The 17,501-nt window shown below is 35.6% G+C and overlaps 1 protein-coding gene across 1 annotated transcript in view; it reads left to right on the top strand.

The window, feature by feature from the left end:
• LOC150107134 (protein Skeletor, isoforms B/C-like) overlaps window positions 1-17,501 on the top strand; it is a 248,695-nt gene that overhangs the window by 83,388 nt on the left and 147,806 nt on the right. The window contains exon 6 of the mRNA XM_090391017.1: window positions 4,731-4,803. Within this exon, the coding sequence (XP_090247143.1) occupies window positions 4,731-4,803 (73 nt within the window). The remainder of the gene's footprint in view (window positions 1-4,730; window positions 4,804-17,501) is intronic.

The following is a 17,501-nucleotide window of genomic DNA, read 5'->3' as shown; positions in this document are numbered from 1 at the left end:
TCAGCTCATCAAATCACTTGGTTACTGAAGAATACTTTGAAGAGCAGAGACAAGCAAGTTATTGTTCCTCTGTATCGAGCCTTGATAAGATCCTATCTTGACTACTGGGCACCAGGATTTCTTCTTGATGGAGAGGAGGTGGAGAGGATCCAGAGGCGAGTGACCAAGATGATAGCAGGTCTATGGAATGAACATTATGAGAACAGGTTGAAGATTTGTGGGTTGCAGAAATTGGTTCATACGTGGAAAAGGGGCGATATGATTGAGACATTCAAATTGCTGAAGGGTTACTATAAGATTAATTCAGAGAATATTTTTGAATAGGACTGGTGGTGGGAGGACAAGGGACCATCCATGGAAACTGGGGAAAAGTGTCGTTACAAGGTTGTTAGAACTAGGTTTTTTACTAGTGGTGAAGGAGTGGAATAAGTTGCCAGAATCTGTTGTGGGTGCCATCACTGTGAATGCATTCAAGGCAAAGTATGAAAGATAATGTGTGGATGTTGAATAGTTGTTCATAAATGTTTAGGGCCTCCCTCGATGAGTCTAAGGACTCCTTGGAGTTTTCCATAATAATACTTCAGGTGCAAACTTTGTTTGCTTACACTTGGATAAAGGATTAAACTAAATTTATTATAGTCTAACCAAGTGAAAAAAAAAACTTCCAAAATCTTTCTCTAAATCCAGAGTAATTTAATAATAAGGTGGTATTATTAAATTACATCTTTTGGCAACTCGTATAGTTAAATATGACTTCTCCATTGCTTCTGCCTTTAGTATCACCACTTCTGGGTCTGGCTCCCGCTGACGAGACCTGAATAAAGGTTGAAACTGGTGTGGCTAGTGGCCCTTCCCTTAATGCATAACGTATTACATCTGCAAGGATTTGTGCTTTGCATTATGGGATATACTGGGACAGTGAGTGATGAGAGCTTGGTCCACCTTTACCATGAGTTGCCTCAGTCCTGAAGATACTTCAGGTGCAAACTTTGTTTGCTTACACTTGGATAAAGGATTAAACTAAATTTATTATACTTGTCAGCACTTCAACGTTGTCATATCTAACGTTTCATTATTCAAAGCCACTTCTGACTGATCAGTCAGAAGTGCCTTAGAATAATGAAATCTACAATTCAAATTGTAGATTTCATTATTCTTTGATTCTTGGCATCAAACACCTATTTTGCTAACCTTTCTTCTCCCATTCTGCTTAAGAACCATACCACCTTAGATTAGCTCTGCTCACACATTCTTAAATGCAAACAATATCAAGTTCCTTCCATTTTAAAATATGAAGACAATGTCAAATGTCTTCATTTTTAATATGATACTGCCATTGATGCCCAGTTCAAGTCCCTAATTTTTCTAAAAACTGATATCAGTGGTCTTTGATGAAGTACTTTATTTCTAACTCAACTCTGAGATCCATAACTTAAAACTGATTCCAACACTGTCTTGTATACTTCTAGTTTAATATTTTGGCTAATTTTTATTCCATATAAATTTATTCAACTGGCTCCCAACCATACCTGCTTTGCTTATTCTGTTATCTATTTCCAGATTTAAGTTGCCATCTTCACTAAAAACTGTACCTAAATAGCTGAAATACTTTGCTTTTTCTATACTCATCATTCAGAATGTTCATAGTTTTGTTCTTTTTATTGCTGATTTTCATGCCAAATTTGTTGCAGCTATTATTCAATTTAGTTAGAGAATCCTGAAGACTGAAATGACATGAAAGAGTACCATGTTTGATTTCGAAAGCAAATTTTTCAAATCATACTGGGTAATTCTTAGTCCACCCATGGTGCTGAAGATATAGTATAACTTCTCATATGGGATTTACAATTGAAAAAAAAAAAAAAAAAAAAAGTGTAACAGGATCTGAGCTATCCTATCCTTCAAAGCAGTTTGGTAGACCAACGTGTTCTTAGAAGAGTAAAAGCGATTTGCATTCATGTTTGTTAAGTGTTTATCCCCTCCTCTCCTCCCAATTTGCAAGTTACTAAGGTAAAAAAAAACAAAAAAACTTCTGCATCTAATTTTGGAATTTGGATTTTAATTTTCTTGCTAATAAGCACAAGTTGCCAGTTGGTTATCTAATCTTTACATGTTTCCTTGTAGTAAAGAAATAAGAAGGTCCTGATAATCCTGTCACATTTTTTTTAAATGATTCCATCCATGAAAGGTTGTAAATAAACCTAAAGTACATTATTAAAAAAATATATATTTTTTACATAATCCAGAAACTTTCCTCTAGAGACCAAACATTAAGTTTTTCAAGCCAGTTAAGGCTTCCAGAAAGAGGGATGGTGATCTCATATCAGGCAATGAAATTCCTCTATCAACTAAAGTCTTTGCACTCCATGGAGGCTTGGAGCCTTCCTGAAGTAATACTAAAGCCATTTACAAATTGTCTGCTGCAGGATTTGAACTCACTGCCTGTTGGTTCAAGAGCAGTATATTAATCCCTTGGCCAAACTAGTTGGTAATTATACTATTCATTTATTAATTTTGAGGGAGAGAGAGAGAGCAGCAAGCAGCTCTGCCTATTAATATTTTGGCTAATTTGTCTTTTATTCCATATAAATTTATTCAACTGGCTCCCAACCAATATCTTTTCTATGTGGTCTGAGAAAAGCATTTTTCAAATGAAATGTTTTAAGGCAGAGATTTTGATGTTCTCTCAGTTACTTGGTTGAACTGTTGTCATTCATAGTAATGAACTTAACAAACAATATTTTAGCAATAAAAATTTGTTTTCATTGCCAGGACATTTTAGTAATTTGTAACAGAATATAATAATTTCATTTTCCTTTCTTTTATAGTTATATGGTGATGCAGCTTTCATTATAATAAAATTATGGAGACTCCTACCACATAGTAATAACTTCAGTTATAAATATAAACCAAAATAATTACCCAATGTTTTGACCTTCATATCAAGGTTCATTCATTCACATTATTTGAAGAACACACTTAAGAATACATTCAACCCATTTGCTTCTATTTCAAGTTCTCCAGCAAGCCACTTCAGAACTAAGCAGTAATTTCAGCTTAGGTTAGCTCAACTTGTTTTTGTTTTAATTTATCTGTTGTTATTCTCTTGCCAGACAGATAACAGCACTCTAGCTTTAATGTAAGATTTTTTTTTTTTTTTTGACCAAATTTCATGCCACTAGTGTTATCAATCGACCAAATTAATGTTACTTTAGCATACTATGTATATTGTAATGAAGTTGTTTGTGTGTGTCTCTCTCTGTCTATATATAGTCATATACAGGGTGTTCGGGATAAATTTGACATATTTATAATTAATTATATTTTTCCGTAAGTTACATGTATTAACACACATTTCTCTTCATTTAAAAGTTTGGACCCTTCTTCATTCATATACAAGATGTCAGAAAGGATGGATAGCTGGAACCCACCTGAATCATGGAAGAGAATAACTTGTATCATGATGATTCGTGCCCGCCATCAAAATAAGGATATTACGACTGCTGCCCAATGCTCCCTGAATACAGTAAAAACAATCAGGCATGAACTAGAGACTTGCAATGGTGACTACGAGGATGTAGCAAGAAGAAAGATCCCTAGCAGACGATCTGATTGCGTTCGTACAGCAGAATTCCTCGCAAATCTGCAGGAACAGGTGTTGAAGAACCCTGGCATTGGAATTCGGGCTTTGTTCGTGGAGTTGCTAACTGTAGTCAAGCCCTGGATAACAAGGGTAGCCAATGGTAGGCCGTATGTATGGCAGCAGGATTCGGCCCCTTGCCACACCTCTGGGAAAAGTCAAAAATGGTTGTCTGAAAATTTCTACGACTTCACCAGTCCAAATGTTTGGCCTCCAAACTCCCCAGACCTTAACCCCATGGATTATTTTGTATGGGGCGCAGTTGAAAAAGACACCAATCGCACTTCCAGTAATACAAAAGCCCAGTTAATGGATAAAATTAAAACAGTTTTTGCGGCCCTTCCCAGGGAGACTGTAGCATCAGCTTGTTCGAGGTTCCGAAGCAGAATTGAAGCTGTGATCGATGCTAATGGTGGTTATTTTGAGTAAATCTTGTTGATAGTATTGTAATTAACTCTGCCTGTAATGTTTTTTTGTTAATTCATTAAATTTAATAGATACAAAGAAGATTTTCTTTTTCCTTACGAAACTGTCAAATTTATCCCGAACACCCTGTATATACATATCTGGAGTGTGTGTGTGTACATATACACACACACACTCACTCCAGATATGTATATATGACTCCAGATATGACCTTTGTAGTTATTACTATAACATCATAATTGTCTCTATAATTTTATTATTTAATATTTTATTAAATATTATGGCTTTAAATGAAATCTCGACTTTTATATAACGTAGTTCTTGGGTAAACTCTGTTTATTTATCGTGATTGTCTAATAATTTTATTGTCTAGAATTAAAAACATTATTGCTGAAGTCATGAAATTACTATATCTATGGTTTGAATCTTCATTTTTACATAGCATAATTCATTACATAATTGGACTTAAGCATATTTAAATTGGTTATCAGTTAGTAAGGGCTACCAGTCTTTTTTTCTTATAAATTTGGACTATATTGTATGTTTTTTGATGAAACAGTATTTTTTCATCCTCTTCAATTTCAAGTAATTTGATTGTCTTTACTCAATTATTGTAGAGCAAGTCTTGAATTACTATAAATGCACTAATTTTTATTTTTTGCAGATGTGCATTTTTGGGTTGGAGTGGGACCACAACCAAGTTCTTATGGACAAATAATTCCAGATGAAAAAGGATAGTAAGTAGTTATGAATTCATTTGTTTTCAATTAAAAAAAAATACACTATTCATTCTCCCTTTTATTCTTTATGATTATAGTAATATAAACCTTGTTCTGTTTTTTTTTTTTTAAGAGATTGAAGAGGATAAAAATCATGTTTAGAAGTACATTGGTTATCTGATGTTTACATATAAATTGATCAGTTAAACATAACTACTTGCTTAATTTATAAATACTTATTTACATAATCTTTGTACTTAAAAGTGGCACAAAAGGCTGATATTATGGTTTATTGCATACTTTTTTTTTTTTTTGCTGTTGTTTCTTCTCTCTAGCTTTATTTTTTATATCTATCTGTTTTATCTATATCTAATCCAGAGTATTTTAGTAATGATACCTTTTGACTAGTATATGGAAATATGACTTCTGCATTACTTCAACCTTGGTATCACTTCTGGGTCTGGCTCCCACTGATGAAAACTCAATAAAAGTTGAAACTAGTCTGAGTAGTGGCCCTTCCCATAATGCATAGCATTATAAGGATATGTGCATTGCATTGTGGGATACTAAGGCAATTGATGTGAAATCATTAGCCTCTATATATAAGTAGCCCAGTTGTGAAGTTACTTCAAGTGCAAACTTTGTTTACTTACACTTGGATAAAGGATGAAACCAAGAATATAATTTCTTGACATCTTTAATTTAAAGATGCTGGGTATAAAACTATCAAAATGTTAGCAGCTGCTAAATAAATTAGCCTGTTTCATACTAGTTGTGTACCTGATTATCACAGCTTCTTTCAATATTGGTTCAATAGGATTTTCTTTTCAGTAGCTGTTGTATTAAAGTTTTGTCTATCTATTTAACTCTGTGATTTAATCTCCTACTCTGAGAATACAGCTGGAGCTTCTTTTAAAAATCCCTTGACCATTTTCTGTACACTGCTCATTCCTCTGTCTTAGATTTCTCTCTACCTATAATGTCTCATATCATGGCGCATCTACGAGCTTCATTCTCAGTTTCACTTGGATGATAACTTTTGCTAAATGGGAATATAAGTTGTCATTTGCAGATTTTGGTTGTTGTTACTACCAGATCTGATATTCTTCCATTACATTCTGCTGAAGGAAGTTATCTCTCAGTAATTCAGTCTATATTTCCACAGCACAGCGAGATTAACATAATGTTAATCTCGCTGTGCAGTTCATTCCTTTTCATTTGACCCTGATCTTTAGTAGTACACAAGTATGTATTTTGTGCAGTGACCTTCTGCTTTATATCAGTCTCAAATGCTTTTCTGTATTGCACATACTGTTAATATTCTGAACCTTTGATTAAATTTATTGGCAGTCATTAGCAGTACTCCCTACACACAGGCTTTCTTTTTTTTGCTTATCATCCTGGATTATATGGTAGTCCCCCCGCTTCGATTTTCTTTCTGTATGAATGACCTTTCTGTCAACTTGGTCTTAGAATTAGCAATAATTTTTTATCCATCTGCATTTACTAATAATACTAAGGATTCCTCAACTTTATTCTTGATGTTTCTGGCATTAGGACTACTTATCAGAATGGGATAGGTTGGGATATACAATCATCCCAACCTATACCATTCAGATAAGTAGTCTGAGTCGATTCCTCGATTAATTCTAAATTCTTTTTCCCACTGCTGGTTATCTATTTACCAATAACCATAAGAATGATAGGACTAGTTTTGCCATGACAGCCATAGATAGTGGGACAGAGGTCTCACTATTTGTTGCTCACCATGATACACATGTCCAGGCTCTTTTGCAACCACCTCAACATATCTGGATTACCTGACTGTTTATATTTAGTCTTTCACAAAACAACAGTTTCTTCTGACACTAAATCCGTTCAAGTGCAATCCATCCTGCAACGTCACTATATATCATCATCAGTCATTGTCGATCCACTGCTGTATGAAGGCCTTTCCAAGATTATTATTATAGGCGACTCCAGGGAGTCCTCAGACTCGTCGAGGAAGGCCCTAAATATTATGTCCACACAACTATTCGACATTCTCACAGTATCTATCATACCTTGCCTTGAACTCATTCACTGTCATAGCACCCACAACAGCTTCTGGCAGCTTATTTGACTCATTTACCACTCTAATGATGCTGGTCTAATTCATGAGCAGTTGAAGTAAAGATAACTATGTCATCTGCAAAGCATAAATCACTTAAATATCTTCCATTTATCTTCAGACCTTTCCTTTCCCAATCAAGAAGTTTGAATATTTCTTCTAGGCACGCTGTGAATAAATTCGAAGATATTGTGTCACCCTGTCTTATACCTCTCTGTATTTCCACAGTAGAGATTTTTCCATTGAAATGAATTGCTGCTGTGGCATTGGTGTATGCTGATTTGATGGTCCTGATGTATGGCTCCTCCACTTGTTGGTTTTGTAATGCTTTAAGTATTGCACAAGTTTTTACTGAATCAAAGGCTTTCTCATAATCAATAAAACCAACACATAATGGTAACTGATATTCATTACACCGTTTAATAATCTGTTGTACAACTTGAATATCGTCCATTGTACTAAAGCCACTTCGAAAGCCTGCCTGTTCTTTTGGTTGTGCTAGGTCCAGAGTCGTACAAAACCTATGAGCTAAGACTTTTGTAAACCACTGATGGATCGGTAGTTCGCCAAGCCTTCTACCTCACCTTTTTTATGTAGCAAAATTAGCATAGCCTTCTTCCATTTTCTTGGTATATCATTTTTCTTCAAGCATAAAATAAATAGTTTTCCTAAGAGTAGATCATTTCCCCACCCGCTTTTAGAAGTTCAGCTATAACTCCATCCTCACCTGCAGCTTTTCTATTTTGCAATTTTTCATTTTCCATTTTGCACTATTATATCTCATCATCATCATGAAATTACTGATATGTATATCCTCAAAAAAAATAAAAAATGATGGTACAACATGACAAAATTTCATGCCGGCTGGGGCGTCGCCCGGTTAAACAAGGCCCCCGTTGTTTTCGCCAGGGAACCAGGGCGAACAGCGAAAAGTCAGCTACTGGAACAAATCTGAAAACAAACCCCAACTCAACATCACCAGAGTTAAAGATCGGTACTATCAATGTAAGAAGCCTGAATGGCAAAGAAATGGAGCTAGCTGAGGAATTAGATAAGTACCAGATCGACATAATAGGGGTGATTGAAACAAAAAAGACCAAAACTGGTGAGATCTTTCTGAGCAATAAATACAAAATGTTATATTCAGGCAATAACAATCAAGGAAAAGAAGGAGTAGCCATAGTATTCAACACAAAATACGAGGCTAATCTTCTTGAATGGCAGTCAGTCTCAAGTAGAGTAATGTGGGCAAATATGAGAATGGGGAACTGGACAATGAGACTTATTTGTGCCTATGGTCCCACAGAAGGTTCTACTAAGGTAGAAGTGGAGGAATTTTTTGAGGCTTTAGAAAAAGCAACTGACACAATGAAAAAGGAAAAGTTGGTCCTTGTTGGGGATCTAAATAGTAGAGTAGGAAATGATTGTGAGACATACAAAAATATTTTGGGAAAATTTGGAGAAAAGAGCAAAGCTAATAATAATGGCAAATATCTGTTGGATTTCTGCTCAGGACATGGACTGGTTATTACTAACACCATGTTCCAACATAAAAATGTGCACAAATTCACATGGAGAGAAGAGGCTAGGAATAAGAAAAGTCTCATTGACTATGTTATTGTTGATAGTGATGTTTTCTCCCTGGTGCAGGACACCAGAGTGTACAGAGGATTTGAAATTGGAAGTGATCACTATTTAGTCTTGAGCAGGATAAAATTGAATTTCATATTGAAAAGAATAACATGTAAGAAAGTTTTAAAGCAAATAAAAGTTGAGCAGCTCTTAGATGTAAACTGTAGACTAAAATACAGAAATATTATTGAAAAGAAAATGAAAGAGTTTGAGAACAGGAATCAAACCTTGGAGATTCAGTGGCAAAATCTGAAGGAAACATTGATTGATTCTGCCAGAGAGGCATGTGGTGAGGTTGTGTGCAAAGATAAAAAAATCAGAACTCCCTGGTGGACACAGGAAGTTAAAGAGGCAGTGAAGGAAAAGAAGAAAGCATATCAAAAGTTCCTGGCAAATAAGTCAGCTTTTACTCTTACAGAATACAGAGACAAATGTAAGAAAGCTAAACAGTGTGTAAAACTAGCTAAACAAAAGACATGGGAGGACTTTGGCAAGAATATAGAAAATAAATATCAAGAAGGTGGCAAAATATTCTGGAGGTTGTTGAAGAAGCTTAGGAATGGAGGAAAGAGTGCTGTAAAAGGAATTAGAGATGATGAAGGTGAAATGAAAACAGGAGAAAAAGATATCCTTGAAGTATGGAGTAATTACTTTGAAAAACTGCTAAATGAAACAAGCAGTGATGACAGCACAGTGATAAAAATCACTGACCAGGCATGCAGTCAGGAATACATATCCATACTTGAAGTAGAAAAAGCCATCAAAGGCTTGAAATGTGGAAAGGCAGCAGGAGTAGATGATATTCGACCAGAAATGCTGAAGTATGGTGGTATAAGAGTCTTACAGTGGCTGCACTGCATAGTTCAGAAAGCCTGGACAGAGGGACGAATTCCCGATGATTGGAGTAGAGCTCTCATAGTACCCATATATAAAAAGGGAAATAAAACTGAATGTGAGAATTACAGAGGTATTTCCCTACTGAGTGTCCCTGGCAAGATCTATGCAAGTATACTTGAGAAACGGTTGAGAAGAATTGTGGAAGAAAAGCTTGGTGAAGAACAAGCTGGATTCAGGCCAAATAGAGGCTGTCAGGATCAGATCTTCACTTTACGACAAATAGTCGAGAAAGCATGGGAATATAACAAAGATCTGTATTTAAGTTTTGTCGATTTGGAAAAGGCATATGACAAGGTGCCAAGAGAGAAGCTATTCAATACGCTGCAGTTATATGGTGTCAATGGGGCATTATATCAAGCAATACTTAGTCTTTATTTGAGTTGTGAGTCAGCAGTTAGAATTGAAGGAAGTACAGGAAGATGGTTTAATGTTAAATCTGGTGTGAGACAAGGATGTACATTATCCCCTCTGTTATTCATTATCTATATGGATCACATTATGAAGGAATGTGGTATTAAACCTGATATCAAAATTGGAGATGTTAATGTCAGCTCTTTGCTTTATGCGGATGATGTTATACTTCTAAATAAATCCGCTACAAGTCTGCAAGATTCTCTGACTAAATTGAATAGCTGTTGTAATAGATATGGTATGAAGGTCAGCAATAAAAAGACAAAGACAATGAAAGTAGGCAGAATCATTGAAAATGTCAACTGTGTTGTGAATGGAGAACCTGTGGAACAAGTAAAACATTTCAGCTACTTAGGCACAATTTTTACTGAAGATGGTAAACTAAATATAGAAATAGACAACAGAATCAGCAAAGCTGGTATGGTGGGAAGTCAATTGAATAAATTCATATGGAATAAGAAAGAAATTAGTTGGAACACTAAATTAGCTGTATACAAGACTGTGTTCAAACCAATTTTAACTTATGGATCTGAGAGCTGGGTCAGAAGTAAAACACTTGACCAAAGACTAGAAACCGCAGATATGAGAGTCCTGAGAAAGATTAGAGGTGTGAACAGATGGCATCAATGGCAATATCATATTAAAAATGAGGATATTATGAAAGAACTTGACATTGTCAGCATCCAGGAATGCGTTAGCAGAGCTAATCTCAGATGGTATGGTCACTTAAATAGAATGGGAGAGGAAAGATTAGCAAAACAAGTGTTCTCTGCCAGGTTGGCAGGAAAACGACCCAGAGGAAGACCAAGATGTAGGTGAATTGATACGGTACAAAGTGCCTTGGACGATAGAAATATAAGATCTGATAATGTTGGAGTCTTGACAAGTAGCAGACTGATTTGGAGGAAAATTGTAGATAGGAAGTTAGTAATGATGTAATTTTTTCATGTAGTACTGTCATATCCTGTACACCCCTTGAGGGTACATGGCAGGAATTTGATGATGATGATGATGATGATGTATATCCTCAGCAGGGTGTAGAGGATATTATTATAGTACTACATGAAAAAGTTGCATCATTACTTATTTCCTGTCGACAGTTTTCCTCCAAATTAACCTGTTTTATGTAAAAATCTTCAGATCTTATGTGTCAGTCTTCTAAGACACTTTTTTACTGTATCAATTCACCTAGATCTTGGTCTTCCTGTGGGTCTTTTCCTGCGATCCTGACAAAGAATAGCTCTTTTGCTAACCTCCCCTCTCTCTCTCTCTCTCCCATTCTGTTTATGTGCCCATAACACCTGAGATTAGCTCTTCTGATTAGATGCTAAAATGCTTTACGTCTATAGGTCCTCCATAATTCAGAAGGCTCCAGTTATATTCCACCAGAAATGCTAAAATATGGAGGTATAAAAGTTTTACAGTGGCTACACTGCATAATTCAGAAGACCTGGTCAGAGAGTTGAATTTTCCAGATGACTGGAATAGAATACTCATAGTACCCATCTATAAAAGAATGGAATAAAGCAGAATGTGAGAATTGGAGAAATATTTCTCTATTGAGTGTTCCTGTAAGATTTATGCAAGTATTCTTGAGAAATGATTAAGAAAAATTGTGAAGGAGAAGTTTGGAGAAAAACAAGCTGGGTTCAGGCAAAACAGAGGTTGTCAGGATCAGATTTTTAATTTAAGACAAATAGTTTAGAAATCTTGGGAATATAAAAAGGATCTGTGTTTAAGTTTTCTAGATCTAGAAAAGGCATATGACAAGGTGCCAAGATGAAAGCTGTTCTCATTTGCAAAAATTATGCAATGAGAACATTATATAAACCAAAATAATTGCTCAATATAAAGAGCCAAGAGGCTATTTTTTTTTTTCGGCGAGGTAAATTAAGTTAAGGGGACCTTCCCTCATAATGTAAAACAGTAATACATCTCCTAGGAACTGCGTTTTACATTGAGAAAATATTAAGGACAGTGATCGAAACTTCCTCCGAGTTGCCTTAGTGTTGTACTACCAGGTGTTGACTTACACTTGGACTCACCGAACGTTCTTCGGCATGAAACTCTTAGATTTTGATCTTCGAGTTTCATACTCAGCTTTGAAATAACGAGGAATTTTTTATCCCCTTAACTTAAAATCGCTCAATATTTTAACCTTCACATTGAGGTCATCATCTGGAGTACACACACACACACACACACACACACACACACACACACACAAAGAACAAGTTGCACTACAGTCTACTTGGTAAGCTAAGTTACATTGATTTGGTCATCCATTAAAACTACTGGTCTGAACTCTGGTGGAAAAAAAAAAAAACCTTATTACATCAATGCCAGAGTCTTGTTAATATTATTATCTATTTGGTTACAAAAATAAATTAAGCTAGAGAGTAATATATTAAAAGGAAAGCTGTTCAAAACACTCCAGTTCATCATCATCATCAAATTCCTGATATATATATATCCTCAAGGGATGTACAGGATATGATAGTACTACATGAAAAATTACATCATTACTAACTTCTATATCACAATTTTCCTCCATAATCAGTCTGTTACTTGTCAAGACTACAATATCATCAAATCTTATATTTTTATCTTCTAAGGCACTTTTTATATAATCATCAAAAAAACAATATCATCAAATCTTATATGTCTATCTTCTGTATCGATCCACCTATATCTTGGTCTTTCTCTGGGTCTTTTTTCTTCCAGCCTGGCAGAGAACACTTGTTTTGCTAATCTTTCCTCTCCCATTCTGTTTAAGACCATACCATACCACCTGAGAAATACCTCTGTAATTCTCAAATTCAGTTTTATTTTCCTATTTATATATGGGTATACTATGAGAGCTCTATTCCAATCACCTGGAATTCGTCCCTCTGTCCAGGCCTTCTGAACTATGCATTGCAGCCACTGTAAGACATTTATACTTCCACACTTGAGCATTTCTGGTCGCATATCATCTACTCCTGCTGCCTTTCTACATTTCAGGCTTTTGATGGCTTTCTTTACTTCAAGTATGGATATGTATTCCTGACTGCATGCTTGGTCAGTGTTTTTTACCACTGTACTGTCATCACTGCTTGTCCTATTAACAATTTTTCGAAGTAATTACTCCATACTTCAAGTATATCTTTTTCTCTTGTTTTCATGTCACCTTTATCATCTCTAATTAATTTTACAGCACTCATCCTCTTGATATTTATTTTCTATGTTCTTACCAAAGTCCTCCCATGACTTTTGTTTAGCTAGTTTTATACACTGTTTAGCTTTCTTACATTTGTCTCTGTATTTTCTAAGAACACAAGCTGACTTATTTGCCAGGAACTTTTGATGTGCTTTTTTATTTTCTTTCACTACCTCTTTAACTTCCTGTGCCCACCATAGAGTTCTGATTTTTATATCCTTACAGACAACCTCACCACATGCTTCTCTAGCTGAATCAGTCGGTGTTTTCTTCAGGGCTGCCACTGATTCTCCAAGGTTTGGTTCCTGTTCTCTAACTCTTTCATTTTTTCTTGAATAATATTTGTGTATTTTAGTCTACAGTTCACATCTGAGAGCTGCTCAACTTTTATTCTCTTTAAAACTTTCTTACATGTTCTTTTTTTTCAATATGAAATTCAATTTTCAATAGAGAAAACATTACTATCAACAATAACATAGCCAATGAGACTTTCTTATTCCTTGCCTCTTCTCTCCATGTGAATTTGTACACATTTTTATGTTGGAACATTGTGTTAATAATAACCAGTCCAATGTCTAAGCAGAAATCCAACAGGTATTTGCCATTATTATTAGCTTTGCTCTTTTCTCCAAATGTTCCCAATATTTTTGTGTGTCTGACAATCATTTCCTACTCTGCTATTTAGATCCCTAACAAGGACCAACTTTTCCTTTTTCATTGTGTCAGTTTCTTTCTCTAAAGCCTCAAAAAATTACTCCATTTCTACTTTAGTAGAACCTTCTGTGGGACCATAGGCACAAATAAGTCTCATTGTCTAGTTCCCCATTCTCATGTTTGCCCACATCACTCTACTTGAGACTGCCTGCCATTCAAGAAGATTATCCTCATATTTAGTGTTGAATACTATGGCTACTCCTTTTCCTGGATTGTCATTGCCTGAATATATTATTTTGTATTTATTGCTCAGAAAGATTTCACCAGTTGTTGCCTTTTTTTTGTTTCTGTTTATGTCGATCTGGTACTTATCCAATTCCTCAGCTAGCTCCATTTCTTTGCCATTCAGGCTTCTTATGTTGATAGTACCGATCTTGAACTGTTATGTTGAGTTTGGGTGGGTTTTAGGATTTGTTCCAGTTGCTGACTTTTTGCTGTTTGCCCTGGTTCCCTGGCAAAAACAATGGGAGGATTTGTTTAACTGGGCGACGCCCCAGCCGGCATGAAATTTTGTCATTTTGTATTTTGGTTTGGGCCAATAAGAATACAATTTGGTCGGCTAAATTCCAAATTCCCCTCCTAATCTCAATCGTTCATTATCCATTTTTATTAAACTCTTTAGTTACATCATAATGTGGTCTCCTCTTAGTTATATAGCTTTGACCCTTAAGCACCCCAGTTATGTGGTATAAATGGATGTTATATCAAGCAATAAATAGTCTCTATTTGAATTGTAAATCAGTAGTTTAGAATTGGAAGTACAGGAGGATTGTTTGATGTTAAGTCAGGTGTGCAGCAAAGTTGCACATTGAGACAAGTTTCTGTGGTTTATCAGTTCTGTGGGTAGTTTTTGGTATCGAGACCACATTATGATGTAACTAAAGAGTTTAATAAAAATAAGTTATTAAAACCTGACAAGTTTCATATGTAGGGAGACTTACATCATCAGAAGTACTGGTACAGAAAAGTTTTCCATAACTAAGAACCTATTGACAATTATTACCTAATTAATTCATTATTATTACATCATAATGTGGTTAGTCTCAATACCAAAAACTACCCAGAGGAGGGTGTACATTATCTCCACTGTTATTCATCATCTCTGTGGATCACATTATGAAAGAAAGTGGTATATCAAGATTGGAGATGTTCTGAGATAAGTGTTGAAGAAAGATGAACATCTTTTTCACCTTAGCTTGCATCTCTTATAATGCAGACAGATATTCATCTATCCACTTATATTGAGTTTTGATTTCAAGAATCTATTACAGCTTTTGTGCCTCTGCTTCTGGGAGAGGCAGTACATTTCAGTCACTGGATTTAATCCACCACCAGGCTATGAGAATTGCAACTAGAGCATTTTAAACATAGACTACTTCTAGTCTTTACTTTGAAGCAATTGGGCTATTTATGTCTCTTTTTGTCAAGGAAACTTAAATGAGATTTTGGTCTGCATTACTAAGTCGACAGCTAAAGTTACATCTGCACTGCATTTGGAAGGATAGCTGTTGGAGAAAATGTGTTAAGAGGATGAAGAGGATTATCCTGGTTGGTATGTTAGGTTGTTGCTAATGGCAAATATCTCAGCATCAATACCAGCTTGATCAGCAGTATTGGTGAAGGAAAGTTAAGTTGTGGACACTAAAAGTCTCCAAAGAAGATGACTTCAGTGTTTCTGTAATCTAACTACAGAATGTATAGATAAGTATTCAGAGATGTCAATCAAAGAGTGATTATCAGAATTTGGAGAGCAATAGAGACAGCAAATGAATGTAAAGTTTGGCAAGATATGCTAGAGCCAAGAAGATACTGAATTTAAATCAATGCATAATCTACCCCTACTCTTTACTTTGAAGCAATTGGACTACCTACGTCACTTGGACATCAGCAGCTGTCCTTATATGCAAACAAAATAAGACATCTTATTTGACCAATTATTTTTGGTACTAGTGAGAAAATTTGTATAATATCTGTCAAACTGCCATGCATACCTTTTTGGTTTGCAAATAAAAACATTACTACAAACATAGCCAGTATTGCATGGATGCTACTCATGCCATAGCTGCATTCCTTGATGACACTTCTCTTTGTGCAAATTAATGAAATGCCATCCATTTGTCCACCAGCTCTTTAAAACATGCACAGCAGAATATTCTGATTTTGTATCTGTCTGTACAGGCTGTTCAAAATTAGTCATTAGTGGAATCTGCAGCTGTCTTCCCAGACAGCATATCTAATCATGTCCACCAGAATGTATCAGCTATACCGTGAGCTACATACAATAGAGCTTGCATTAAATTACATACAATATAAATGCAATATATAAATTGGGGGTGCTTAAGGGTCAAAGCTGTATAACTGAGAGGAGACCACAAAGCCTTTAAAGGAATGCGGAGAACTGACCAGGGCTTCTGACCTAATGGCCAATCCTTACCTTCTCGTGGTACACCCTGTTGGGTATCTACCTGGATACTGAACGAACGAGGATGGGCCTGCAATTTGGGATTTAGCTGGCCAAATTGTATTCTTATTAGCTTAAACCAAAATACAAAATGATGGTACAACATGACAAAATTTCATGCCAGCTGGGGTGTCGCTCAGTTAAACAAGGCCTCCATTGTTTTTGCCAGGGAACCAGGACGAACAGCAAAAAGTCAGCTACTGGAACAAATCTGAAAACACACCCCCAACTCAACATCACCAGAGTTCAAGATCGGTGCTATCAACATAAGAAGTCTGAATGGCAAAGAAATGGAGCTAGCTGAGGAATTAGATAAGTACTAGATTGACATAATAGGGGTGACTGAAACAAAAAAGACAAAAACTGGTGAGATCTTTCTGAGCAATAAATACAAAATGTTATATTCAGGCAATGACAATCAAGGAAAAGGAGTAGCCATTGTTATTCAACACTAAATACGAGGCAAATCTTCTTGAATGGCAGGCAGTCTCAAGTCGAGTGATGTGAGCAAATATGAGAATGGGGAACTGGACAATGAGACTTATTTGTGCCTATGGTCCCACAGAAGGTTCTACTAAGTGGAGTAATTTTTTGAGGTCTTACAGAAAGCAACTGACACAATGAAAAAGGAAAAGTTGGTCCTTGTTGGGGATCTAAATAGCAGAGTAGGAAATGATTGTCAGGCATACAAAAATATTTTGGGAAAATTCTGAGTAAAGAGCAAAGCTAATAATAATGGTGTAACGTTTTGCTTTTTCTATTAATTTCTATTGTAAAACTCCAATCACTACCTTAATAAACTTATTTAATTTCCTTCTAAATGACAAAAAAATTTTTCTTACTTTAACACTCCAATCAAGTTCTTATTCGCTGCGCTCCTTCTATGATTTTCCGTAGCCTATCCTAGAATTAGAATCGTGTGCAAAACTCAAACAAAGAGAATGCCTCAAGCTAGAGCCAATTTCTCCCTGATTTAAAATCTGGTATCAAATCCTTTTTGGAACTAAGAGAATTTATTTGTTTAGCTGCGCCATCTTAGTTCCTATACAAGAAAGAATTTCTTGTCAGAGATATGACTCGCAGATTATCACGATTTCCAAAACTATCAGAATTACTCAAGCCCTTACTAATTTACTCTTAACTGCAGTCGTAACCGTTTCCTATCTTAAACTCCCACGCTTCTTACATAGCTTCTTACATCTTCTTACAGGTTCTATAATTAAAGCAGGTGGTGCATTGACTTAAACGATCAGACATTTATTTTGGGTTAAAAGACAAAGAAATTTATTCAT

Source organism: Typopeltis vanoorti, chromosome 4, assembly GCF_054136105.1.
Source record: "Typopeltis vanoorti isolate ZY-2024b chromosome 4, IOZ_Tvanoo_1.0, whole genome shotgun sequence".
NCBI classification, from domain to species: Eukaryota; Metazoa; Arthropoda; class Arachnida; order Uropygi; family Thelyphonidae; genus Typopeltis; species Typopeltis vanoorti.
Note: the sequence above shows the minus strand (reverse complement) of the source record. Positions and strands in the feature narration are given on the sequence as shown.